Source organism: Euwallacea fornicatus, chromosome 39, assembly GCF_040115645.1.
Source record: "Euwallacea fornicatus isolate EFF26 chromosome 39, ASM4011564v1, whole genome shotgun sequence".
NCBI classification, from domain to species: domain Eukaryota; kingdom Metazoa; phylum Arthropoda; class Insecta; order Coleoptera; family Curculionidae; genus Euwallacea; species Euwallacea fornicatus.
Window position 1 is genome coordinate 959,877 of NC_089579.1, and position 27,879 is coordinate 987,755.

The 27,879-nt window shown below is 40.0% G+C and overlaps 2 protein-coding genes across 4 annotated transcripts; one reads left to right on the forward strand and one right to left on the reverse strand.

The window, feature by feature from the left end:
- Positions 1 to 1,620: 1,620 nt before the first annotated feature.
- On the reverse strand, positions 1,621 to 7,872 carry LOC136349708 (DNA mismatch repair protein Mlh1-like). 3 transcript variants are annotated; one of them, XM_066301431.1, is made up of 16 exons: positions 7,496 to 7,872; positions 6,685 to 6,884; positions 6,437 to 6,627; positions 6,282 to 6,384; positions 6,086 to 6,219; positions 5,800 to 6,026; positions 5,660 to 5,749; positions 5,381 to 5,606; positions 5,076 to 5,319; positions 4,069 to 4,299; positions 3,812 to 4,017; positions 3,481 to 3,761; positions 2,793 to 2,932; positions 2,617 to 2,733; positions 2,465 to 2,568; positions 1,882 to 2,092 (listed from the first exon to the last, which is right to left on the reverse strand). In XM_066301431.1, exons 1-15 carry the CDS (start codon positions 7,667 to 7,669, stop codon positions 2,511 to 2,513), a joined length of 2,622 nt encoding a protein of 873 aa, XP_066157528.1. In that variant the 5' UTR covers positions 7,670 to 7,872; the 3' UTR covers positions 1,882 to 2,092; positions 2,465 to 2,510. The 3 variants fall into 3 exon arrangements, with proteins under 3 accessions (XP_066157527.1, XP_066157529.1, XP_066157528.1); XM_066301430.1 differs by lacking the exon at positions 2,465 to 2,568 and having other exon boundaries at positions 1,621 to 2,092; positions 7,496 to 7,870; XM_066301432.1 differs by lacking the exon at positions 2,465 to 2,568 and having other exon boundaries at positions 1,621 to 2,092; positions 7,115 to 7,633.
- Positions 7,873 to 8,222: 350 nt separating this feature from the next.
- Positions 8,223 to 27,532, forward strand: LOC136349709 (TATA box-binding protein-like 1). The gene is made up of 5 exons (XM_066301433.1): positions 8,223 to 8,400; positions 8,660 to 9,284; positions 21,277 to 21,371; positions 23,744 to 23,902; positions 23,975 to 27,532. Exons 2-5 carry the CDS (start codon positions 8,698 to 8,700, stop codon positions 24,031 to 24,033), a joined length of 900 nt encoding a protein of 299 aa, XP_066157530.1. The 5' UTR covers positions 8,223 to 8,400; positions 8,660 to 8,697; the 3' UTR covers positions 24,034 to 27,532.
- The last annotated feature ends 347 nt before the right edge of the window (positions 27,533 to 27,879 follow it).

Consider the following 27,879-nt stretch of genomic DNA (forward strand, 5'->3'; position numbering starts at 1 on the left):
AGAGTTACGTGACGGGGCACCATCTCGCTGGAACCGAACGTTATTCAAGCGGTTGACGCAAGTGTTTTCGTCACTGTCTGATGAGATGCGTTAACTTCTTCTGGATGATGGTCCTCATCGATGTAGAAGGATTCTCTAGAATCTACTGAAAAATTGATTTCCTTGCTGTTCAATATTTTCCGAAGGCGTTAACATTTTATTTGTCACCAGTGAAATCTCCACTTCATTCTTGTGGGATTTACCAAATTACAAATCAAATGCGCAAATCTAAAATCTAAGTAGTAATAGATCGATAATGACTTCGGCATGGGTTGACTCACGTTGTGTACGCACCGAGCTGATTCACGTGCACAGAAAAAGGGAAATATTTCTTCTAATCTTTATCGATGCTCGTACCGCAGTAGTGCTTCAGCCGTTTGCGAGTGAAGTCGGTCGCTGCATCCCTGTCTTGTTAATCCCAATTTCCACTAAACACACTCATAATTTCCAACGATTCTCACTTGAAGATTTAACTCATTGTCTGAACCTAGAAAACACTCCGAACTCGGCTAAATTTCCGCGAAGCAGCGAAAAGTAATTTTTTCCCGGTCGCTGCCTTTCTGGATGTCGCTCTAGATACAGTATGTAACAGTCCTGTTCGGACACACGTATTTTTTGACTAAAACGCTCGATTTGTGCTTTCGAATTCAACCTTGTTTATATTTATTTAATTTTTTATTTTTTTAATTAATTTTTTTTAATGTTTTTTATTATTTTTTATTTTATTTTTTTTTTAATTTAAAACTATTTACGCTCTGTCACTAACAGAACATTTAGTAAATTAGGTGTGTGAAGGAGGGCTTTGGGAAAGACTCGAGTCCGGAACAACATTATGGATCCGGCGTCATAGAATAGTCCATGTAGTTTCTCTTTTCCTGATTTTTCAGATGACGCTTTCTAGCAGGTCGTGCGTCTTGGTTCTTTTCAAGCTTCGTGTAATCGATTGTGTGTGGTGGTGTCTCGAGCAACTTTGGAACGTTCCAAATCGGCCACTCTCCGTTAAGCAGAGCCGTCTGCTTGGGGCTCTTGTCTTGTTGAAATCCAAAAGCCCTGGGCATACCTAGTTTTTGTGCTCTTCACTTCAAAATTTCGCCAAAGCCTTGTTTATCCGTAACATGTTCCACAACACCAATAGTTCCTCCTCTTGGTGACATGCAGCCCCAAATCATTAGAGGGCCACCTCAACGTTTTACACTTGGAACTGTATTACGTGGATTATTGTCTTCATTGGCCTTCCTCCACGCTCCATGGGCCCAAAAAGATTAATTTTTGTTTCGTCCGACCAAATTACAGTATTCCAAAGCTCTCCATCTTTGTCCATACGCTCTTAGGCAAAGAGAAGTCGTTTGCGGCGGTTCATCTTATTAATGTAGGGTTTCTTTCTTGGAATTGTACCATGATATCCGCTTTTGCATAATGTACGCCGAATTGCTTCGTTGGATACAACCTTTCCAGTCCAAACAGTATTGGAATTTCCTCTGTTTCCATCCTTGCTCTGAGAAAGATAAGAACAGTAAATGGAAAATTATTATTAAGAAGTACGACCCCTGTAAGCGTTAATGGGAATTATTCAGAACTAAATTTTAAAACAAATTATTTATTTATTTTATAAAGACTAGAAAGATTTCAGTTACCGAGAGTAATTTTCCTACTATGACTAGTGTCAGAAATAATACAATAATAAAACTAAATCACCTCCTTATAACTGTTGTATCACATTTCTTTCAACGATAATATTTTGTTATCCATGAACAGCAACATTCATAAAAATATCATTTGCAGAACCTCCAACACTGAAAATATGCTTGGAATATTAGAGTTCGTCTTGCTCCTTTTCTTTTTAGAGTTCTTTTTTAGGATTTCCGCATTTTTGTTATTTATATTATCACTATTTTCATTTCCTTCTATGGAAGGATCGTAGTGATTGTTATTTTGTTCAATTGTCACCCACTGTTTATATGAATAGGGATCATTAGGGTTCTCATACACATCCAAAACAAAAAAGCTGAAGTCTGCATATCCATATATGCCCACTAAGAGTGGAGACGGAAGGCTAAAAATAAAAAAATATATTAAGTTAATTCTATTCCTTTGTATAATCAAGACTTGGTGAATTATTGGTGAAACGGGAAACATCACCTCAAGTAAGTATATAAATATATATATTCCTTAGGGTCTGAAAATAAAGAGTATTATTGTTATTGTTAATAATTTGTTTGCTGAAAAGTATTGAAGTAAAAATAGGTGTAAGTTGATAGGAATGTGGAGGAAGTAAAGTTCTTCCTTTAAATACATTAAAAATAAATAGTTTCCATTGACATAAGGGACACACGGGTGAAGTAACAGAATCAATTAAAACACAGATTACGGAGTTGAACCAAATTACATAAACCAAGCAACAGAATGTAAAGATTAGAATACTTACTGTGAACAAAAAGAAGGCAGAAAATATCAAAAACGACTTGAAACTGTTACAATTGAAAGCATATTATATGAATTCCAGTGTTGGTAGCAAAGTGAGTGCTGGCCCTAACGTAAAGATTATAGGTATATCCATGTTTAAATACTTGGCCTTACCTTTCTGGAATTTCGATAATTTCTTCCCCACAAGTAGCCGAATGCAGAACATATGTGTCAGGAACGTATGTAGGATACATGTTTGTGTCCGAGATGTACAGATCTGTATCTCCAAACCTTTGTAAACATTAAATAATATTATAGGGTTCAAGTGACACGTACGAGGGTAAACTTACAGACTTGTTAAGTTGAGAATAACAGGCCCATATCTTCGGACATAGTAGTAAGAGAAATTGCCCTTCTCTATGGTATTCTCAATCCTGGCTAACAATCTTGGTTGTTTAGAATGTTCAAAATTGGTTAATTTGCTTAATAACTGGAAAATATACGTTTTTCAATAATGCGTTTAACTGTGAAATTTCTAGCGTATATCCGCAAGTTCGCAAACAGTTTGCTCGCGAATTTCTACGTGTAACATTACTACTTCACGTTTATTGTGCCTACTTCTGTGCAAACGCTAAAAATTCATAATTTAAACTATTTCTGGCAAAAAATAAATCTTTATCTAATAATACGTTTAGTTTAATACGGAAAATTACTTACAATTACACAAATAACGAACAATAAAATGTAAAACAATTTATACATTTTTTCTTTATATATTTCAAATCAAAATCAACACAAAAGTGCGGTTGGAGAGAAAACTTTGACGTTTCATTAGGGACTTTCGCTTTCATCCTCCCACTTTTGCCGCATCTGAGCCAGCGTCAAGGTCGCGTATATTACGTAAATAAACCCTCGGTCCACGTAGATAAACGAACATCCAAAAATAAAAATATATTGAAAAATCAAAAAACACTCAAAAGAAATAATTACATGAAAAAAGCATTTTAAAACTTAAAAACTTCAACATCTCTCAAACACCTTGTACAAGTTGGACAAATTAGCTATTTCCAAGATAGCTCCATTCTCTGCAAAACTCTTTGGAGGTATGAAAAATTCCTTTATAGCCGGATACAAAACATATTCAGTTATCCACTTCCACGTTTCCCCTTTATCATTCGTGTCCGATGAGACGTTTGAGTAAAATAAAGCAGTTTCTCTTGAGAAAGACTCAAAACATTCCATTTCGCTTTCCCAGTTGACTTCAGTCGTCAATCGAATTAGATACATTGATAATGACAACAGATCTGGTACGTAATGATCTGCAAACGGTAAACCAGTTAAATGTTATATGAATCAATTAAATTCCTACCTAATAAAATCGGCAGGCTTTTTAATTTCCCATTTGAATCTATATCTAGTGAGAAATACTCGTTCAGCATCGGCCCCTTTTCGATTAATATCTCACTAATCCGAGCAGCTAATTCCTCCTTCGGGCCGTCTTCTTCGGTCCAACCAACATCAGGCATATCAAGGCCTGATAAAACTAGTTCTTTAATTGACTTGGAATTATCAAACCTACAAGCAACTAACACAGCGTTAAGCTTCCTATCCGTGTCTGCTTTTTACCTATAGCAATCAAAGTTCTGGAAGTTATATAAAATAAATTGATAGAATAATTCTTCAAGAATGAGTTTAGTGTTGCACAGTAAGAGTTGCGAGTTAAATTGTATGAGAGCTTGTTTGGGGTTGATTGAGCCAACGAACACGTGTTGAGCGAAAGTTTCTCTTAAAGTTCGGTGACAGTTTTCCTCTATGGCTTTTCTTAATTGTAAAATGCTAGTTAACTTTGTTTCTACCCTGAAATAGTACTCATGTATATTGTCCGATTGTACTTTCGGAATATATCTTTGGAAAAGTAATTGAGAAACGCTTATACATTACACAAGTATCACTAGTTCAAATCGGAATATAGGAATTCTGCAAGTGCGAGAAGGACTGAACAAGGGTTAACATGCAGTCTGGAAAGACTAACAAAAAAGTGGGCGGAATCACTTCGGCCGGCGTCTCTACTTCATTGTTTGGATTAGTATCGATTGCGCTATCTTCTCGACGATCGTTTTCAAGTATCAGAGCGAAAAATCCCAATATAAATAAATAAAAAAAAACGACAATGCAATCAATCTACGCCTTAAAATTGAAATTCCTTACACGTTTTACCTGCAACGAGTAATTTATTTAGTTTCCGATATCGTTCTATTGCGTCTCGAAGCTACAACCAGTATTGGCGGTTCAGTCTTAGACCCACCAAAAGATCATAGACAAATATCAGCGAATTCAAATTATCATATTCATTAATGACGTAACTAAGTTAAGCTATAATAAGCAAATGTACGATCATTTATAAAATGGATAAATATTCAAAACTTATTTAATCCATCATTAGAACTTATAACAATTAAAATTCTGAAATGGTGAGATTTGCCAAAACAATGAAATGACCTTGCCTATTTCAGCCACTAGTTTTTCAATTCACTTTACTGGTCTCTGTCGGAGGTATATTAAATCTTTGTGATCCTTCTCTCACTTGCACAATTACTATATTCCGACTTGAAACTGATGATATTTGTTTATACCTTGTAATTTTCCTAATGAGGTGCTTACTCAATGGTTTTTCACATTTTTTTGCTTCTTGCGAGGCACCAATTTCATCCTTCATCATAATTTTATTTTGTTCAATCACTGTATTCTGAATGTCTAAATTCTCCTCCCTTCTATTATTTTCGGCATCACTTTGCGCAGGTTGTACTACGTCTATGTTTTCAGTAGATATTTCTGCATGTTTCTCTTTGCGTGAATTTAAAGCAGCATCATCAATTTCTACAGAATAATTCGTCTAAATGTTGCCTCAGTCAATTATCTTAATAATCAAAGAAGTTACCTATTGGAACATCTTCAAAAAGTGCAAAGGACTTATCTGCACATTCATCTTCAAAATTATCTTGCCTTTTTAAAAATTCTTCATGATGTTTCTGAAATTCTTCCTCAGTTAATGAAATATTTGCTGCAGGTTTTGCTTTGACCTGTTCCTGGAGTTCATTTAATTCTGATTTATCTCTTATACTGAAAAATTTATCTAATTTTTGAATATTTGCGTCTGTTCGCACCTAAAATACTCTCTATCAATCTACACACAATTTCCAATTGATACTCTACAAACCATAAATTTAGGCTGTTCGCTTTGCTTCTTTGGGACCTCATTACTAACCAACATTTCCCTGGTATCAAAATGCAAATTCGGAAGTTTCGACTGAAATTTTCCGCTATCATTTTCACAACAAGAGTCTAAATTTAACCAACCTGAGTATAAAAAGCTCTAGAACTGTTGGATCCTAACAATTTACGCTCCAAATCATTGGTGATTATCTCAACGATCTGGCTTTCATTTAAGAAATGCACCTCATGTTTTGTGGGATGTATATTTACATCCACATTATTCGGGTCCAGTTGTAAACTTAGATACACAAAAGGATGACTGTTCTTTGGCAGATAGGTTTGATAGACCGAGTCTATGCTTTTCTTTAAACCTAAAATGTTAAATTAAATTAAAACATGGTGAATTTGACAGAATTTTGAAGACGCTTACTTTGAGAGTCAACCAAGCGATGATTTATAAAGAGCAAAAACTGAAACTTCTTAGTTGAGTAGTTCACATTTGTGATATAACCTGTACATTTAAACTGTAAATTTTTGTCTTCCGCTTCAAATTCTATTAATTCTCTGAAATGATTGAAACGACAAATGAAATTTTATACTCTTAAAGTGTTAATAGTCATTAATACCTAGCTATACAACTACCATAAATAAGCCTTATATTTTCCTTATGATTGGAATTTTCGGGTGTTCTAAGATCGTTGCTTCCACTATGTTTTTTTAGGGCAAACCCTTAAATGAATCACAACACATACAAACATACAAGAACTCCAAAGAAACTTACCAACTGTGGCATTGTGAATAGCATACTTGCTTACCACATCAGAAATCTTTTGGTACTCCTCTGCCCCCGATCTTAAGGCATGTCTCCTAACATTCATATTATAAAACAAATCCTCTACTGTGATAATAGTCCCTCTATTGCCAGCTATAGGTTTAGCTGGCGCCTTCAATTTGCTATCACAGTACTCTGCTCTAAAATTTGTTTAAATTGCTGTTGCACTGTAACAGGGTTGAACACGAGCAACTTACTGATAAGCACAGATATCTTTAGCAGTTTTGGAGGTTATTTGTAAATGAGCAATATGAGAAATACTGGCCAATGCTTCTCCTCGAAATCCGTACGTTGATATTTTATGTAAGTCCTTGAATTCTCTGATTTTTGATGTGGTAAATCGCTCACAAACAATTTCAAAGTCTTCCTTGCGAATTCCAGTTCCATTGTCTTGGATCTGTCTCAATTAAAATGATACATTTTTTAACTTGCTTTGAGAGAAACGCACTTGAACAGATCTGTTCAACAGACTCAAAATCTATCCAATAAGAAAGACTTGGAAACAAATGTACTATCATAAAACATGTCTTAATCAATGTATAAACCAAGGACTTGACCCTTAACTGCCTAGGCATTCTCTGACAGATTATGGAATATAAAAATCTTTTCTTCCATGGAATGATTTACCTATTGGAGCACGGTGAATATTCCGATTTGTCAGTACTTTCATTCATTTTCCTATAAATAGTAACATGTGAAATTTGAAAGTAAATAGTTTGTATTCCTTTATGAATTAAAAATGAGATTTAAAATATAACTTTAGGAAATTAGCAATTTATCCCACTTTAACGTGCCTTAACGTTAAGTCTAATACTGTCAACTAATGCATGTGTCAGTTTAGTGATGTTCACTTAGTGCATTGGCTGTGATCCTAAACAAAACTATTTTTGAACTTATGCTATTTTTTTGATGCTCTACAATTACAGTATTTTTGGCTACGTTTGACCGCTAACGTGACGTATAAGATACTAGAGCAATTAAGGATTTAAAAGGCTCATAATAAACAACCTGTAACAACTTGAGCCCTCCTTGTTTAACGGTGATCTGAATATTAGTGGCCTTAGCATCTAAACTGTTTTCTATGAGCTCTTTTAAGGCATTTGCGGGTCTTTGAATTACTTCCCCGGCAGCAATTTTATTCACAACTTCTTGCTCCAATTTTTGAATGGGTTTAGGCTCCATTTTATTTGATTATTTGTTTAATTATTTGCGCCTTTCGATTTTCAGTTGATTTTAAAGTGTTGTTACACCTATTCAAACTTGCTTCATTTCCTGTTTTATTGAGAAATCTCCGAATCTTATCTCTTTTTAAATTTTTAAAAATTGGAAAAAATATTATTTCTAACTACGCGTGTGAGGTTAAATTTGTGTCAGTTGAAGCTGCAAATTAAAGTCGAGGGTGGGCGAACGATCGATCTCCTGTCGATCAACTTTGGTTCTCGATATCGATGAATGATTTTGCGCGGTCGATTCGGAGCAGAAAGAACTGTGAATATGACGAATAAAGCGCGATTGAAGATACGACTTAGAAGTAGTATGTGGAAATGTGAACGTTTCTAACTAGCTACATTTATTATAAAAAGAACTTTGCATCAACGTTTTTTCCGTATATTAAAGAACAAAATGAGTTCAATAGATTCATAGTGACTCAAAAACGCCTAATCCTCTGTCGATAAAAATTGTCAAACATCAACCGATTTTAGCCGCCTTCAACGCCCTCATGCGTCAAAAATTATCCAATTAATTTTCTCTTCGTCAGTCGGCCCGAATGGTCAGACGGGATTAGTGTCATGGCTTCCTGCAGTTCAAAGGGTTCATTTGCTACATAAAAATTAAAATACCCCATAAATTCATCAAGTTTATTACGAATTCTTTGTCCGTTTTGCTGTTGTAATCCTAGGCATTGACCTAAGGTAAGTTCCAAAACATCGTTGCTGTTTATAACACCTAATAGTCAGTTCTTTTGTGCTTCCTGTGCGTGTGGGCTCAAAACCCTTTTCTCGAGTTTGTAACACAATTCTTTTAACACTGAAAGTTGCATTTGCATTTTGATTTGATCCACTCTTATTAAAGGCACATGAAATTGCACAAAGGGGTTTAACTTCGTGCTTCTAATTATAGCAAAAAGTTAGCCTAAAAAGCTCCTCCCATACACTCATGATCGTTTTTCAGTTGTAGAATCAGGTGCTAAGGGCTCGTTTTCTCTAAGAATGGCCACTGCCGTTCAAAAGAACGCTCTAAAGTCTTTATCTAATGGCACCAGTTTAGGACGTCACACACATGAAATGCAACCTTTAAATGGATATGACAGTATGATCCCTCAAAACCATTACGAAAGCCCAGAAATCAAAGATGAAGCACTGGACAGTCCCGAGCAGGAACTTAGAGTTGAAGACTCTGAAGAAAACTCTCAGCAACCAGAAGAGGCTGAACCAGAAATAGACATAGTAATCAATAATGTAGTGTGTAGTTTTAGTGTTCGTTGTCACTTGAACCTTCGGGAAATCGCTTTGAACGGTACGAACGTTGAATATCGCAAAGAAAATGCTATGATCACTATGAAGTTGCGCCGTCCTTATACTACTGCTAGTATTTGGTCTTCGGGTAAAGTTACATGCACTGGTGCTACCAGTGAAGACGCGGCGAAAATGGCAGCTCGGAAATTTGCAAGATGTCTGCAAAAATTAGGTTTCAATGTTAGATTTAACAACTACAAAGTGGTGAATGTTCTGGGGACTTGTTCCATGCCCTTTGCAATTAGGATTACCCCATTTTCACAGCAACACAAGGAAGCAGAGTAAGTAACTTTTTATTTATTTAATTAATTATTGCCTGATAATCGGCCGTTCTCAATGGATATTGGCAACCAATACCTATATAAGTAAATCAGTGTTAATCTGAAGGTATGTTTTTAATATACCCTTTGGTTTGGCAAAGCCCCAGGTTATAAAAGAGGACAAAGGCCACCTGAGTTCCATTAAGAAAAGTCATGTAGTTGGGTATGTGTTAACATTCATCTCAAAGTTAATATTTTTTTTATTATACTCCTTGTCAAAATGTACTCCTTGATTGCGGAAATTGTCAATTTATTGCTTCAGTGCATAGCTCGAATGTAAATTGGAACAATTCAAATCAAAAATCTTTGTGAGCTAAATAAGTAATAAAAAATGAAGTGATTCCTCCATTCAGCAGAGGTTTGGGGAGAGACGAACATTATCCTTCAATAAAATAACAAATTTCTAGTCACCAAGCAAGAATCAGGTTGAAATACCGTTGTAAATATACTATATGGTATAATATATACATTCAAATTTTAGTCGAATTGACAAAATTCTCATTTTAAGAGTTGTTATACTTGTTTACTTGTTTTTTTTCCCGGTGTTATCTTATGAACTCGTGGAACATTGATAATTAATGCCTGAATTCTGTAACTATTCACACAGAATATTTAGTGCGTATATCTGGAACTTGGGGACACAACGTGAGTTCCAGCAAAGCACCACTGTAAAGACACATCAGTTGGTACATTCATCCTCTCCCATGCACTGGCAGGCTCCAGTAACGAGCACCGCGCATTACGTTTCTCGCAGCGGCATACCATCGCGCGAAGCCCTACTACAATGTGAACGCGTTGATTTAAAGTGTGTTGCCAGGTTTTCCGTCGACAGACGCCGCCCTGTGACCACCCCCAAAAAACGGAAGCAATTCTACGAAAGGCCAAATTCAGGAACTGTACTCGAGAGCAAGCATTCGGACCATTCAGCTTAATTTTTAACAAGAGCGTTTTAAATGGGCACTTAATCAAAGATAGACCCGTGATAACCGGAGTCGATTGTCGGGTTTGATTCATACTTTTAAAGTATTTATAATCGCACGTATGTTTTGCAATGACTAAATGTTGGAAAAGTTCATGCTTGCAGCAAAAAAATGCTTCTTCGAATGTTGAACTATACATTTTTCATGAAAAGTGGAGTGTAAGTCCAATTTAAAACAGAGCAGCACGAAAATGTCCCAAACGTGAAATAGCAAGCACCAAACTAGTCAGTACTGATCGAAACAATTCAATTCTGGTAGATTTTCCAGGAGGAAGTCTAAACTTCCAGTTGTATCTGTTTCCTTTTCCGCCCTTGCTGCAGCGCCAACAGGTACAAATACAGGTAAAGACAGAGTCAAAAAAAAATCAGAGATATCTTCAATGTGCTCTATAGTTTGCGGCGAATTGTTCATATTTTATGTTGCTTGAGGGCCTACGAAGACAGGTAAGGGTTGTCGGATTGTTGGAATTGCTCAGTACGTGTTAAAGTCGACTAAGAATGACATTATCACACAAATTTCAAGATTTCAGAGAGTCTCTGATGAGGCAAAACTAAAATGGATCTATAACAGATGTATTTTCATTTTGTAGCAGGCACATCATGTGAGATTGCACGATTAGAAAGCACACTTAGTGTTAGAGCAGTTTGTAGGACAGAAAATACCGTGCGTTGAAGACTTAGAAAGGAAAAACGAAAACGACACGAAATATGTCATACACAGGGTGTTTCCAGAAATGTGGGCAACATCTCCAACCCTCGTCAAGAGGTAATATTTATGCTTATGAATTGTTTTCAAACCACTTACTTTTACAGAAATGTAGCTCTTGAAAAGTCGATAGCAAAGATGGTGTTTCCTGAGCGACTTCGCCCAGGTGATCAAATTTATATCAACATAAAGAATTTACTTTTAACAGTTTTTAAACAAAAATATTGTCTCTTTTGTATCGAGGTGGTAGATTGAAAGTACACGCAAAATTCCACGTTTCTTTAAAACACCCTCTTGGACAAAGTACTGTTTACCTGGAGGACAATTAGGCCTACGTGCATCAATGAAGAGTACCCTTCTTTTTCTCGGGTACGCAGGAAATCTAATGAACCACATAACGATGGAAAAGTTCAAAGACCTTAAAAGGTGGGCGTTAAAGGAGTTTGGGGTAGTTCCCTCCCCGCATCGCCGAAGACGTAGAAGGAAGTGTTGGGTCGTATGTCAAGTTTGGTGTGGTGCACGGGTGCCCCAAAATTCATTAAATTTCGTCAGCTGGGATGAAAGTTTTCCGAAAAAAGCCATTTCTGATATGAAATCTTGCTGTGTCTGCGTAAGAGTAAAATTTCGGAAAACAATCCATAGGCACAAGCACACTTTCTTGACAATTACTTCTCGTTTTCGCCACATTTTTGGTAAACACCTCGTATACAATTCACGGCGAGGGTGAGAACTTTCGTATTGCTGAAGCTGCCAGGCATTTAAAAGAAGGAATGACTAAACACTAAAAATGAGAAATTTTATGGGTCAAATATACATACATATGCCGGCACGTCTTCGATAAGACCCCCGGAATTAAATAGAATCGTGCTTGCATTGCTACTGAAGAACTGCTAGCAGCGAACCCTATAATTGGGAATGTACCGCACGTCCCCGGATGCGGTCGCCAAGAGGAAAGAGTTTCTTATCGTTTCCCCGAGAAAAGTGTATTCTCCATGAAAGTTTTTGCTACTTCCAAAACGGTCGAATCAGTGTTCATTTTCGTTTTGGAAAATTGCCGAAAAGTAGGTCCAAATGTCTCCTTCTCGTGGCAGCCCCAAACAAGACCCCTCACCCTTCGAACCCATTCATGTACGTTCGAAGACTAAAGTCGACTTGGAATCACTTTTTCATTTTGGATCAAGACGAAAGAGGTTCTTTCGAAAATATTTATAATTCGCAGATTTAGTAGCTAAAATTAAAAAAAAAAACACGTTTTTTTCCCTAAACTTCACACCCTCGAATAGCGAACATTTACTATACAGGGTGTTGCAAAACGTGCGTCTGCAAATGAAGCGCGTCATTCCTTGGCTCATTGTAAGAACAAACAAATTCTACCAGCATGGGCCTGCGAACGCGCCGTTTCCAAGATACAGGGTGTTAAAAATCGTATATATATATATATATATATATATATATATATATAAAAAATTATGATATCTCGGGAACCGTTTGAGGCGTAGAACTGACCTATTATACACGCATTATCACTAATATTGGCAATTTTTGACCGGTAATTTAATTGTTTTAATAGGCCAGTGGCGGAGATTTTAATGTTTGTGTGATAAATATGTAATAATAGACGACGATTAATGTTGTTACTATTATTATTATTATTATTATTATTTTCGGCGGCGACACGCGTAGGAATGCAGTGGTAAAAGGTAGGATGGCAACTGTACGAGCGCAACGGTAAAACGTATTATAGCGTTTACGTGACGACATGCGAGTGCAAAGGGCTAAATTAAAGGACAATGTTGACGCCAGAGCAACGAATTTTCCCGATAATGTGCTACGGCAAACGCGACAAAGCAATTTTCCGAGTTGTCGAAGAGTTTAATCGGAACCTTCGGTATATTAACGCCTTGAAATGTGGTGCACGAAAGATGGCCAAGAAACCCTCAATTACCGGTTCTACATCAGACTTAAGGAGGAGGAAGATGTATCGAGATGGACTCAGTGAGTCTACAAGACTCATTGTAATGAATTACCTTTAACAAGCTAAAATTCATACCTTCAAGCCAACATTTAATCACGCTTTAGAGCCACGAGATCAAGCAAAACGTTTGGATTTCTGCTGATGGATGGGCGTTCCACGAGCAGCAATCGTGGATAATTGACGTTTTTGTCGAGATATCGTATCCCTCAACGAAGCCGCGTTTTCCACCAATGGTACTGTTTCGTTTCGGCACGTGAGGTTCCGGTACCACTACAATCCCGACTTTCGCGTCGCTCGTGACGCGTTAACACTCGTACCGGATCGTATTTTTCTGGTGTGAAATTTGCACTTGAAGTTTTTTCCTTTTTCTTATCGTAACGAAAACTTGATAACATCAAGGTCTCGATTGCGGTCGCCATAAAGACAAGAATCGGGCTTTCGAAAATTCCGACCGACGGTCCCATTTTTCGGTACCCCCCTGTAACAGAGAAAAAATCGAAACAGAAAATTGCCTCGGCTGTTTTGGAACAGGCAAGAACTTTCACGAAAAACGCACTTTTATCGTGCAATAAAAAATAAGGAACTTTCTCCTCTTGGTAACCCTATCTGGGGACATACTGTATATATAAATATGTGTGTGTGTGTGTGTGTCTCTGGTTCAGTAAATACGGATAACACTTGGTTACCTATGCATGAAAGAGACGTCAACCTCGGATGCAAAGAGAAGCGGAACTCTAACAAATACCACTTAAACGATCACCAGCACAGATGAGGAAGTTTAGTAAAAATTGCAGGTTAAATTGGATAAGAATGATCATGAACAAATAATTTACACAAATCAGCCTTTTGAAATGATAACACGTCATTTTCCAGCAATTCAGAGCAGCATAGTGTGTAACGTACGTATCTTACATACTGGCGATTCTGAGATGGAGGTGGATTTCCCACGGAGACGTTAACACAAGGGGTTTCCTCCAAGCTCTTAGCAAGGGTCGAACGTTATTCTACGTTAGTTTAAATTAAGAATAGTGAACAATTCCACCGCTCTAACGACTCTTATTTACGCGGGAAGCGTTATCCCGGAACAAAATTTATGTTATCAGACTTAAATATTCTGGACTTAATGGCGAAACGAACGGTCCAAGTTTTATGCGGGGCGGGGTCTCGAACTTGATTTTCGTTTGGTCTTTTAATGGAACACCCTGTATACTGCTACGTTATTGTGATCGTCACGGAAGCCTGAGAATACTCAGTGTAGCCTCTCCTCAATCCAGACGCCGACTGTTTTGGAAATATTCGTGTGAGAAATATGGCAGTTCTTGCACTTCTCTAGGCTGCCATTTCCGAATGATCCGAGTTCCACCGAGGCAGTTTCTACGTTAAAAATAAGTTCTTTAAAAAAATAAATAAATAGAATTGTAACTTTTGGATTTATCCTTCAAAGTTTTAATGTAAATGTGGAAACCGCTTTAACCCAGTTCAACCTTTTTTTTTGTTTGCGAGGAAATGGGAACCCTCTTAAGACACCCGGCTTGGTCATCAGCCGGGTAGCGTGGGATTCGACCAACTAAACCCCTAAAACCACCTTTCGGCATTGCTTCGGGACACGGACATTCACACGCATGACGTCACAAAAAAACGTTTGTCTGTGAGGACGACCGCGGGTCCTCACTCCGATCTTCCCAATTTCATTCTCACGCTCCATCTTCATGGTCACTATCGCTTCCATCGGTCTTTCAAACGCATCCTTGGTCTCCAACAATTCGCGCCCTATCGTGCCTCGGTCCAAGACGAGCCCTTTCGCCCTGACCTCAGCCCGATAGTTCTCCTGCTGGGGACACTCCCAGGCTGTATGTTCTGGTGCGTCCACCGGACTTACTCCGTCGTCCCCGCAGAACCAGCAGCGGTCGGTTCCTTCCACTCCGATCCTGCGCAAGTACTTACCAAACACTCCGCGCCCGGCAAGCACCTGCGCCAATACTTTGTCCATTCACACCGTTGCTCCACACTGGAGATGGACGCTTTCGTCCACCCATCGTACCTTGTAGTTGTCAGAAAAACGCTTTTAACAACAAAGAAAAATAGAACCGCCCATTTGGAATTTGCAAACAGGCACAGTGAACGGATAACTACACGGAGGAGGAGTATTCTGTAGTCGGACGAAACTAAAATGAATAGGTTGACTTCTGATGGTCGAACTTACGTTAGACTACCTCCTAACAGGGAATTCAATGCAAGACATGCCACAATGACCATTAAGAACGGGGAAGGCAACATTGAATTGTGGGGCTGTATGTCTTGACACGGCGTGGGACTGATGGTGTAAATCGATGGTGCTTTGAACGTGCATAAATGTCTAGATATCCTCAAACATATAGCGAAAATTGTAAAAGACCGGTTAATGGAAAATCACATTCGTGTTGTTAAGTGGCCTCCTTGCAGTCCGGATTTGAATCTCGTTGAGAGTTTGTAGTGTTATGTAAAGCGGGAATAAACATAACGAATCCATCTCAAGTGTGTGAAGAAATTAAACGGATTTGGTATGCAGTACTACAAGAACGATGCCACAATTTAATGGAATCGTTGCCTCAACTTTGCCACGGAGTCGTTAGGAATGAAGGTTCTCCTGCAAAGTATCAATGTTCATTTAAATGTGCATGTAGGGCGTTTTATAATTAATCAATATAAGTTATTAAGGACATTTTGATGCGATAATTCGATATGGAGGCTGTCGTCCTTACTTATTTGTTCATGAGAGCTTGTTTAATTTTCTTGTAAAATGGTTTTTTCTTTATAATAAAATATACAATAAAAAATATCATCATTTCGACGAAAAAACATCTTGACGCCTCTGCCAAAGTTTTTTTTTTAGTGAATACGTCCATTTTTCCGAAATTTTCAAGCCGCTGCCTACACGTGCGCCACTGTACATTGTCAAAAACGGTTTGAAATTACCTATTTAGTTGAGCCGTGCCCGCATACGATTTACATTTGGAAAAATAGCAATTTGTAGGAAAACGGCAGAAAATATCTCGGCACTTCGTTAGATTCCTCTCAAAGGAGTGCTGTAATGGTGTTTTAACGCATATCTAATATTTTAACGAATAAGAAAGTTATTGGCGATTCTCGAAACGGCCTAAAATGGCAACACCTATATCTCTGCGAGCTGCGACGGTGTCGGGGGACCGTTTGAGCCATTTTTCTCATATATTAAGTAAACTGACGAAGTTTGGCATCTTTCTTCCTCAGTACACGCCGTTTTTCACGGAAAACATTGATTATAAACGCAACGAACTATTGAATTCAATTTCGAGACGGTCCACACGCAACACGAATGCCCCCTACTGACCACACCAGCCACGTTGTTTTCGGACCCAACCAAGGTACCCCTGTAGAATTCCGCCACCGAACCACGTTGCCCCGGAGGGAGTTTTTGTAAATATTAAAAAAAAATCACGAGATCTGCGGTGCGACATTTATACTCCGGCGGAGCCGTAATGGAATGCAGCATTTAAATGCTCAACAAAAGTGTGTAGGAAATAGTAATTGTTCGAAAAATGCAATATTGGCCTGCCAGACGTTTATTAAACGCCCTGTATAAAACCACGAACCATCATCGAAAAACTACATGAACTTTCGAGCACTTCTTGCGGACGCTCTTTTTGCATTTTGATGTATTAAAAAGCGGGGGGGGGGGGGGGTAAGGTGTTTTCGCGCGAACACCCTGTACGTAAATATTTATTTCCCTTGGGAGCTCTGAGTTATCACCGCTGAGGAGCTTCAAATTGGGTTAAATCCGGTATAAAATTATAGGAATGTTTCAGCGAAAACAACATTTCAATGCAGGAACTCAATTTTCGCGAGCAGCGGCCTGCATAAACTGCCGTTTAAGCTCCAGGTGCTGTTTAAGGGAATCGATTTTAAACACGTATTATTTCACATTAAAGGTTTCTATCGCATAAATTAGGGTAATGGCCACTTCGAAATCTGTAGGGATTACTTTACGAACTTGCACAACTTTTCCGAGAACTCTGGCATCGACCGAAATTAATAGGGCACGTGGATTTACGTCCAGACGAACAGATCAAACTCGTAGAATTGAACGTTCCCGGACAATGGCATAAAAGCGATGCGGTAAAATAGATTATTACTCGATAATTTGAAGTGTTATTGTCAGATTCGCAAGTCGGTGGTGAGCTCCAGGTCACTTAGTTCATAGGAACCTGGCCTGACGAGCAGGGAATTGCAAATTTGGAAATTTAGCGTTGTTGAAGTCGAATGAAAATGAACGTGGAATGAATTCAGTGTTTCCATAATGTTAGAGAGGTGAGCTCGTCGACGACCCCTATTCCAGAAGGCACACTGGGCCACATACAGGGCGTTAGTTAGGCACGTGCGGGCATTTCAAGGGATGAATCTTCGACGGATTCCAATACAAAAAGTTCCCGTTGACGTGTGGTAGCAACGGCCCCGTTTGACAGATACAGAGTGTTTAAATTTAAATTTGGTTTTCTGCGAACATTTCTGGACGCAGACGAGTCAATCGGACGAAATTCAATATTCGCGGGCTTTTTATTGTGCAAAACCCAAACGTTATCTTAGTTTTTTGATTGTTGATAGGGGGCGCCGCGTAGCGGGTTCCGTCACATTTAAATCGGCCCCGACTCTCTTGCCCCACACTGTAGGCCGCTTCTGTGTTAAGGGCATTATTGTGCATCCAGTCTGATTCAAAAAAGTACTCTTGGACAATGTCTATTGTATTTCATCCGATTGGCTCATCTGCGTCCAAAAGTATTCACAGGAAATCACAGTTAAAATTAAAACTTGAACGCTCTGTATCTCTTAGACGGGGCCGTTGCGACCACACGTTAACGGGAACTCTTCGTATTGGAATCGGTCGGAGATTCATCCCTTGAAGCATCTGCACGTACTTAATTAACACCCTGTATACGTATGTATATAAAACCTAAAATTCGTCCTTCCTCTCCATGAAACAGTGCCGGTGAGGTAACAGTACCAGCGAGAAAATCCCGTTTAATTCCCAGAAAGAAGTAGAGAATCCCAAATCGGCGTTTGGTTATGAATGCCGACGGATGAAAGTATCAGTAATTAGCTAACAAACTCTAAGTGCACCTGCTACATGTGCACAAAAGAAGCACTGAAGCTCATTATTTTTTCGTTGTGCAGGATAATTGGTACTATCTTCATGTCATCTCGCGTCACTCGGTGGTGAACGCGTATGTGGACTATGTCACATGGAGTGAAGTAAAAATCCCCTGTTGGTGATGGGTGGGTAACAACTATAACAAGGAGATAACCAGTGGTGACAATAACTATTCCCGAAGGGCCTCTAGCGCAACCTTCTTGCCTAAAAGTGTCAGAGCGTTCTTATTGTTATTATTTTTTTGTATATCACCATTGCCCATCTCCCTGGTCCTTGGTCAGCTGCATAGCATGTGCCACACACACGTTTTCCATTCGTTGTCCACTTACGCAAGGCACAAATTTGCCCATGTGTTTTTTTGGACAAAGAGTATTCTCCTCCCTTGGCCATGACTCACAACGGGAGGTGGACGATGATTGACTACATCCCGGGAAATCACGTTGTTATTTATAATTATCCATGTAGGGAGCTGGTTTCCATAAAGGCAAGCCAGGCAGGTATGGGGGATTCTAGCCAAAGGAGGTCTCAAAATTACCAAGGGCCAAAGCGATGGAGTTTCATACTAAAAATAGTAATTTCCCTAAAGTGTTATTTTAGCATAAAAAATCGTTGAATCTACTGATACTCCCCCGCAGGTGCCCATTTTTCTAATTGAACCTATAGAAAGCTGATTAGCTGAACAACCCCGTTCCCCTGCATCGATCAAAGTACGTTTAACAAACATGAGGGTGTATACAGGGTGTTTCCAAAGTACGGTACATAACTTCGGGAGCGTATTCTGCAGCTGAAATAAAGATAATTTTGTTATATAAAACTACATCCCAAAAATACTTCGTTGCGGACATACAGGGTGTGAACGATTCTTTAAAAAATTACAATTTTTTTAATGTTTCCGAAACTACTCGAGACATTTTAATGAAATTTTGCAGGGCTCTTCCAACACAAATTATTTTATCCAAATGGGGCCCCACATTCAAGGGTCTCTAGAACTGAAACGACCGACTTTTGGACAAAAAGAGAAAATGCGCGTTTGTTAATTTCGTTAGCAGAAGCCACGGTTAAAATATTTGCACTTTGATCTGGGACACCCTGTATAGATTGGAGGCCGCGTTCATCGCACGTATTCAGCTTTTTTACATTGTAATTTTGTTGTATTTTCGAAAGTTGCTTTAGAAAAAAAGGAAGAATTTTCAAAATTTGTGGGAGCAACAGTGCGGTTGCAAACGGGTAGCACTCGTCGCATCCGGCTGTTGCGAAAATTTCAGAGAATCGAGAAAGTATTAAGAATGCGTTTAACAGAAATCTCCTGCCATGGGAAAAATTTGATGTATCCAACCATGGATCAGGCATTGCTTGAGCAGTTTAAAAAGGAAAGGGGTAAAGGATCAGAGTTGCAGGCAAAAGGGGAACAGTCTGCCAAAATAATGGCCGCAGGCTCGGAATGCGAACGCTCAGAAAGGCAGACTAAGTGCTTCCGGCAAAGGCATAACGTTGCATACGGAAAAATTAGCTGAGTGCGGCCAGAAATTCGAAAAGATTACCAGAACGATGAGACTTTCATCGCAGATGAAACGGATGTTTTTCTACAAAGTGACTCCGAACAAAGCATTGAAAATTAAAGGAAAGAAGGGCGCAGGCGAGCGAACGTCCAAAGGGACGGTTACTCTTATCGTCGCTATGAATGCAACATCAACGATTTCCGAAGCACGGAGCGGGGTACGACCTCAAACGATCACGAATTGATTTAGACATGCAGGTTTGCGACTAGCACCGGCAGCCGACGGCTTCGAAGAGGCGAATGGTCTTCAGCTGGAACGACGAGGAGAGCAAATAACTATTTCGAAAAATTTGATTCGCCTCTTACCGTGATAAAGAAAACCTCGCACTGACTGATGAATCGTCGACCGACTTAGAAACAGTTGCCCTTCACTTGATAGCAAATGGTCTAATGAGCGAATCGCGAACGAAGCGTCCGCCACTCGCGAAGCCCGAGATGAAAGTAACGAAGACTCCGTGGGGTGGTAAAGCCGCCGCGAACCGCAGAAGCCCCACGAGCTCTACAACCCTGAACAGCTTCGCGCTGTGCAGTTGTTTCAGCGCCAAAAGATTCCGGATTAAGTCAGTTGTCGTGTTGGAACCTCGATGCATCCACGACATCGATTCGAAGAGGAAAGATAATTGAATCGGTTTGTCCCGACTTACGTCATAAGATGCGAAAAAAAGCTACAGGATATTTAAATAAAAAATATATTTTTACCGTGCAGTTAGAAATTGAATTAAATCATTTACGTTTTATGGTTTATCTGCGAGAATTTTAATATATTTTTTTAATTAATATTTCGTTTTTTCATGTTTTTTAATTATAAAAAAAAGCTTGATGCAGCTACACTTCTCCACTCGGTCGCGCCGCTGACGTCATATCCGACTCTCACCGCATTTGTAATGACGTCACACTTCCGGTTGCACGGGAAATCGACATTTGCCAATTTCGAAGGGAACACCTCGTATATTGCTGCATTTCGGGATTCTACCTTCGGTTTTAATACAAGTTTGTTAATCGTCGGCTCTCTTAGAATGAACAGTTTTCAAGGTACGTGCAATTCGGCGTTGATAAAGATGAGAGATGCAGACGTGTGCAGAATTGCAAATCGCCAGAAAACAAAACGGCCTTTTGCAACACCTTTTTGCCGCGATACCCTCGAAGGGGCCCAAGTTTTGACGCCTGACTTTCGCGTAATATCTTTCACAGTGTCCGTGAAAATAGAACCGACTCGGACATCAAGGAGTAGTATAAATTCTAAACCTTCAAGTGGAGCCTTAGTATTATGCTGTTGCATCATGAAACTACGTCGAAAAAGAGCTTATCGTCGCATTTAATTGCCTTACAGTGAAGTTGCACAATTTGTGAGCTATTTCGCTTCGATGGATGCAAATCGACGTATAGATAGTGTGTCCCTAATTCTAAGCTGTTACACGTATGTACTTCCTCGAAACGTCCCACGGTGACACACTAAATGTTGCGACTCACAAAGTGTGCATTCGGAGAGAGCCATTGAGTTCCTCCGGATGTTTCGACGAACTCCGCATTTGAGTTTTCTAAATTGAATTTGCTCATAACAATCTTTTCAGCTACGAACCAGAGCTGCATCCTGGCGTCACCTACAGGCTGCAAAATCCAAAAGCGACATTGAAAATATTTTCAACTGGAAGCGTCACAGTAACCGGTAAGAGACTTAGTCGGCCTTCCTAATTTCTAGTTGCTTACACAGGGTGTCCGGAAATGCCGTCGAAGTACTTTGGCGGGCGGTCCAAAAGGTTAAAACAACAAAGAAAAGTTCTGATAAACGTACCCCGGACGTTGGCTCTTGAAGGAGTCGGAACCACTTAACAGGAGGGGGGGGGGACCCTGAAGATGATTTTTTGCAGTATTTTCGAAACAGTTTGCGCTGAAACTATTTATAGTTATAAACAAGTTTGTGTGGAAACACTTTTTTGTGTATTACTTTAGGCAGGGGCGTCACGTACGGGGACCTCCTGCACAAATGCCATTCCAACTTTTTCGTTTGTGACATTCTTAATTTTTCGCGTGAATGGCAAGCGTTTTTAAACACAAAAGAGGCCCCTCGTTTCGTCCCGTTAGGATAGACCGTACACCAGAAAAATGGGTTTTAACGAACCCATGTACAATTACACGAGCATTGGAACGCATCGTGATACATATCGTAGACGTCCTCGTAGTGGAAATATGCTTTTGTTGGCCAGCAATAACAAAACTAATGTTATTGAGAACCTATCACTTATTCACAACCAATATCGAAAATGGGTTTCGTTCATCTCAATGGATCGGCCAACTCCTTCCTTCACAGACATCGATGTCCATGCAATCGTGCATCGGTTTACAGAGGCTCGTTTTTCTGGAATACGGTCTACACGAAATAAGAGAACCTTTTTGACTGAAAAACATTTGCGATTCAGTAATTTCATTTCAAAAATTAAGAAATGTCGCAAACGGAAAAATTAGGACATATACTCAGGAGGTCCCTGCATGCGACGCCCCTGACTAAAATTTGTGCAATTATTAACGCACTATGTTTTTCCATTCCGACTTATTACCGCACACCGAATTTCGTAGTTTTAACGCAAACCACTTCGAAAATATTAATTATATATAATATAAATATTAATTTATTAAGAAAAGACATTTTCAGAATTCCACCTTTAAGGGGCCGCAACCTCTTTAAGAGGCAATTTTTGGAGTATGTTTACGAGAGCTTTTTTAAATATTTTAATCTTCAGAATCATTTCCCAGAATATTTCAACGTTATTCCCGGGCACCCTGTACACAAGGTATTCTAACTTCTAGCGGTCGAACTTCGGCCACCATTTCTACGTTGAAAAATAGCCGTAGTTTGCTACGTAGGTTACACACCGAAAGCGTTTACGTATCGAAATGTGAATGTCTTCGACAACTAGCTAGTGCCCCCCTAAAATAAGTGTGGACTCACACCTGCGACCAACAGGTGGAATCCCAACGGGAACGGCGGGGATTACCTCTCCGATCATTCCCGACCTATCCGTGTCGTTCAGGCCGCACGTAACACCTCCAAGTTACAAGACAGGACGCCCGAAGGAACGGCGCCCGCACCCTGATCGACGGGCGAGTGCAGGGGATTTTGATAATACCATGTCATGGCCATTAACGCACAGTTATACACCAACTGTATATTATCATTGCTAAAGAATGAACTTGGGCGAACGACATACCTGCTCCTGCTGCCACTGTTCCCACACACAGGACTTCTTAGCAGAAGTCCATCAAGAACCCTTCGATAATTCGGGGTTTACACGGTTGTCACAGAACGATAAAATACTTTCATGTGCCACCGCCCGTCTGGGAGTGCTTTTTTAGCTCGTGTCGGGAATCACCGCCCCTTATCCCGCACAGGGTTTAATTAATTCGTAATTTTTTACTAAAACTTTAATGTACAAGTGTTTCTGTTTTTTTTTTATTATAGAGGGGGGAAAACCTTCTGAAGGTGTCCCGCCTGCTAGGCTGGCGACCAGGTCGTGTGGGATTCACCCTGTAGGGGGAGGCGCCTGCCCGCTAAAGCCCCTCCTCTCTTCACCGTCGTTCCCTCGGGACCGCCCACAGGCGTCACTTCAGGGGGCGGTGGCATCGCGCCTACTAATCCGGCCAAGGCCGCGCAAGTACTTCTGTTATGAAACACTTTCGGGTTAGACCCAGTATAGCAAGCTACGATGGTTTTTCAATGTAGAAATCGTGGTTAAAGCGCGTTGGACCCTTTACCAGGCGGCGATGCCTAAGTTCGGCGACTTTTCTTTCGAACGCACCGTATTTCCTCATTTATTCGAGAGTTTTCAGGAAAAACAGGTAGCCACAGCGCAATATCCCCAAAGCGCTTTTTTTGCAAATATCGATAAATGAGATTCGGTAAATCGGCCGTGGAGCTTGGGGAAATTATATAATGCTGAATTTTTCATTGTTCTTATTGATCAGTGCTTGATGGTGATTGATTTGCGATGCGGCACTTTTTGCGCTGACCTAACGAATTCACGTTCTTTTCCATGCTTTTAGCTCCCAGCGTTGCTGACGTTCAGACCGCTATAGAATGCATCTATCCGTTGGTATACGAATTTCGCAAGGAACGTACCAAAGAAGAGATCGAAGCATTGGCAAAAAAGAGGCTTAAACAGGGACTCTACACCACCGAATCAGATACAGTTTTTGCCGATGGTAAGGACGAGATTCTTTATTTTCTATCAACGTCAAAGCGAAGAGACTAAAAGAGTGTTTTCTCCCGCATAGCTTCCGACGACGAAGGACAAAATGCTATGGATACAGATGAAGAAAACTGGGGCGACTAAGTGGCTTCTCGGCCATTTCAATTATTTGTTTTCTCTCTTATCCAGAAACGAGTTAGAACAGTTCAGTTCTATGTAACATTGTGATTCGTTTTAGAACGTTAATTCGTTTTTACATTTAAAAGGGTAATAATTGCGGCCACTAGTAGGTAAAATAATTTTACAGTGCTCCCTCAAAAGTAACCTGCTTTCCTCAATTTATAAATACCCCCGCAATTCAAATTTTTGAGTTAGTCGACGTCGAAATGGGGCGCATTTTTCATATCAGTTCTCGACCTTTCATCGGTCGATTTCAGTCCCGAAGAATAATAATTTATGCATTTGGTGTCTTACAACGGTCAATTTTTATTGTCCTTTTTTTGAGGATATTCAATGCTTTTCGCGTATGGTGGCAAACTAGTACCGACTAGTCAGACCCATTATTCGTAATTTCGACTTTTTCTCAGTTATTTATTGATACCCATGAGACTGCGGAAATTTTAAGTTTTCCTTTATTAACGAATAAACTTTGCTGTTGATAATTTATACGATTTTCTGATTTATTTATGAAGGCGTGAGTATGACTGAAGAATTTCAAAATAATACATTAATAAGGGGATTCAGGGAACGGCGTCGCGCTCCGTTGCAGCGTTACGTCTTTCCGTAGCGCTGGATATTTGAGCCTTTAGTTTTCGCAAGATCAGCCTAACAGCTGGTTCTCCAACCGAACTGCCAGACACAAAGCAGTCAGAGAATTCAAGCTTCGAGTGGTGTAGCACTCAACGGCTGCCAATTCCCTGAATGCGCCCAATGAGTTACTAATTCGTATTGAACAAACGTTTAAGCAATTTATTAGGAATATTAGGGCTCTACACCTGTTTGCGTATTCGTTAATGCTTTGTCTAGATAGGATGAATCAGGAGTAGTGTGGCAAAGGCCCGAGTTTTCGCACTCCTGGTAACTACTAGTAAATAATAATGTCCGCAGAAACGATTAGACAAACGCAGAGAATCGGTGAATTTCTTTATTTCCATTAACGTTGCCTTGATGGCGCCGGTACCCAGGGCGTAAAAGGCCGGGCCTGAGGGCACGCGCACGCCAACCGAGTAATCGTGATGCGGTTGGCGGAAACTTAATTTCCATTCGCACTATCGTGCGGTTGGTAGCGCGAACAGAAATGGTCTTCCCTTAAGTAAACGTACAGCTTCATTGCATGCGATCAGACGGGTAGCCGCATTGCGGGTACTCGGCCAGTACGAACGTGTCCTAAGGCCAGTTTCAAGTACTCATGTGACACCGCGCCAGCCTGCGGCTCGCACACCAACGTCGTATTCGTAGGAACCACAAATTTCCGAAAAAACGATAGTTATTTGCGCAACAAGGAAAGAAAGTGCTTCCTTTATTCCCGTTGATAGTTTGAAGCCCTGCGCGAAGCAGAGGGCGCCAACGTTCGAGGGAGTAAAAGGCGCTTTCTTCCGTAGGTGTGGCTCGAATTTTTTCGTGCGATCAAAACTTGTTTTATATATATAAAAAAAAGACATTTTAGCAAATGGAACGCCGTCAGTAAGGTCAAAGACCAGCGGGAGTAAAAGTGGCGCTTCCCCCTGTCGGGCAAATAATTGTTGTGTATTTCTTTCTTCTATTCGCTTTTTTCTTTTTTCCTTTCTCTTTGCCAGCCAGGGAGGAGAATGCTTTACTCCCTAGGACGCAGGAGTGTTTTCCTGCGCTCAATTGAATGAAGTTATCTTGCTATGACGGGCATAGAAAACCGCGAACAAGATTGGGTTTGAAAAGTTAGCGAGTCTGTTAAGCAAGGCGGCAACCAACGTCCATTGAGATCGTGACGTTGAACGGTATAAGGTCTCAAGTTTGTTCCGATAACGGGGAACCCATTTCGAACCCATCCGAGACAACAAAAAAAAAACGCGATATATCGGTAGGTACTGCTTGCGCATAGTTCCCGACGATCTGCAGTCAGTTTTCTTGGCTATCGGAACTGAGCTACGATGAGAGAACAGGCCGTTATAGCAACATGTGTGACTTAAAGAGCCAGCGGAAATAGACTTTGTACCTCGCAGATGCCTTATTATTTCCTCTGACGAAGTCTGATGCCCGTTCAACTTCAATCGACAAGCCGAATTGAACAGAATATTTATTTCCTGCGAGGAATAATTTTAAGTTGGACTTCTTGCGTTTACGTAGTAGTACGTAGTAGTAGATGCAATGAATACGGAGTAGAAATACAGTATACAGTTATAACCAGTGCAAATGGAGACATAGGGATCGCGCAAGTGGGAGAAGGACCGCATAAGGTTTAATGCGCCTCTGACAAGGATCGACGTGGTGGGTTGCGAGACTTGGAAGCGGGCGTGGGTGGAGCCAGGCCAACGTCACCAGATCTCTGACCGCCCCGAAATGTTTAGCATTATAAGTTCTAGTGATTTTTTTACTCACTCACGTTCCTGCGTTTTGCTTTAATGTCTTTGAAACTGACCATTAGCCGCAAAGGCAGCGGAATCGATGTTAATCCAAACGTCGAAGCGGGGGGCGTCAGCCGAACTGACCCCGCCCACTTCTTTGCTCTTTGTCGGAGGCATGCCAGGCTTTGCGTAATCCTTCTCGCGCTTGCGCTCCGCGTTTTCGCCTCACCTGGTACTATCTGTACAATGGATAAAAGGGCATTGATGAAGCAGGCGCACTTGCACACGAAGTGATTTTACAGTACTTTAATCGCAAAAAGTATACGTTTTTTTGTGGCTATGTGCACACTCATAGGTATAAGTGCACGTGCGGAGAAGAGTCACCGAAATTGCTTAAACCTTTATTTGATATTTGCGGATAATTTACATTTTTGCTGACAAACTATAGAATCGTGGTAGGGAACTTCGGTTCGTGTCACTTTTAGTGCAATATTCTTATGTCCTGATATTGAAATATCGATGAAATTTCCTATTGGTAATTGAAATTTAGTAATTATTATTATGAATGATATTCGACTCGATATTCGTAAGATGTGACCGCAAAGTCACTGCCTTATTTGCAACAGCTGTTCTAAGATAAATAATTATTGTGAGTAGTACAAATGTAGAGAACACTTTCCCACCACAACTCTAGCTGTTATCGTGTAGATATAGGTTAATTATGTTAAAGTTTGTACCTTAAACGCTTAGATTAGGTCGCCTAGTTAGTGTTAGTAACGTAGCTGTAAAACGCAAGAATCATGTGAATATCTTTTAGAATGTGTTCAACTTATGAACTGACTTTTTTAACTTGATAAGTAAATCATTAAGCGGGTTTGTCCAGTAAGCAAACTGATAAATCCCCTTTAATTCAGCTCACCAGAATCACTTCACCTGTTGTTTTTTTTCATTACTGTTAGTAGTAAATAAATTGAACTGAATCTCGTTATACACATATTAACTAACAAATTTGTTGGTTCACTACTAAATGAGGCCTGTTTGTATACAGGGTGTCGTATGACGTTCTTACCAAAGTGGAAATATAAGGAATTCTTTGCTTTTTAGAGTTCATTTTAATTCTCCCCCACAGCATGACCCTCATCCGCAGTCCAGAGCGGGAACCCGCCAAAATCGCCCTCGAGTCGGAATCGAAATCGTTACTAACGTTAGAAGGACTTGGTCCCCCCTTTTTGCCTCGATTGCTGTCCTGCGACACGTGGACTTTGGATGTTGAGTGGTATGTTTCCTTTGGATGCCGTCTTCAGGACCGCTGCCGCGTTTGTCACAACTAAGGGCAGATTTTTATCAAAGACTTCTCCATCGTTTAGTGTAACTCTTCGTCCGCATCCAATGCAGAGCTGCGCTCTAGCTATCTTCAAAGGGCATTACTTCTTGCGCACTCCTAACGTCT

Bases quoted from the DNA above. Each gene is read 5' to 3' on its own strand.
- LOC136349708 (XM_066301430.1), bottom strand. From the start codon at position 7,669: ATGGAGCCTAAACCCATTCAAAAATTGGAGCAAGAAGTTGTGAATAAA. The intron at 5,607-5,659 runs GTTTGTAGAGTA...AGAGTATTTTAG, and splicing joins GCGAACAGCCTAAATTTATG to GTGCGAACAGACGCAAATAT. The intron at 2,734-2,792 runs GTAAGTTTACCC...ATGTTTACAAAG, and splicing joins ATTCTCAACTTAACAAGTCT to GTTTGGAGATACAGATCTGT.
- LOC136349709 (XM_066301433.1), top strand. From the start codon at position 8,698: ATGGCCACTGCCGTTCAAAAGAACGCTCTAAAGTCTTTATCTAATGGC. The intron at 21,372-23,743 runs GTAAGAGACTTA...CCATGCTTTTAG, and splicing joins TGGAAGCGTCACAGTAACCG to CTCCCAGCGTTGCTGACGTT. The intron at 23,903-23,974 runs GTAAGGACGAGA...TCTCCCGCATAG, and splicing joins AGATACAGTTTTTGCCGATG to CTTCCGACGACGAAGGACAA.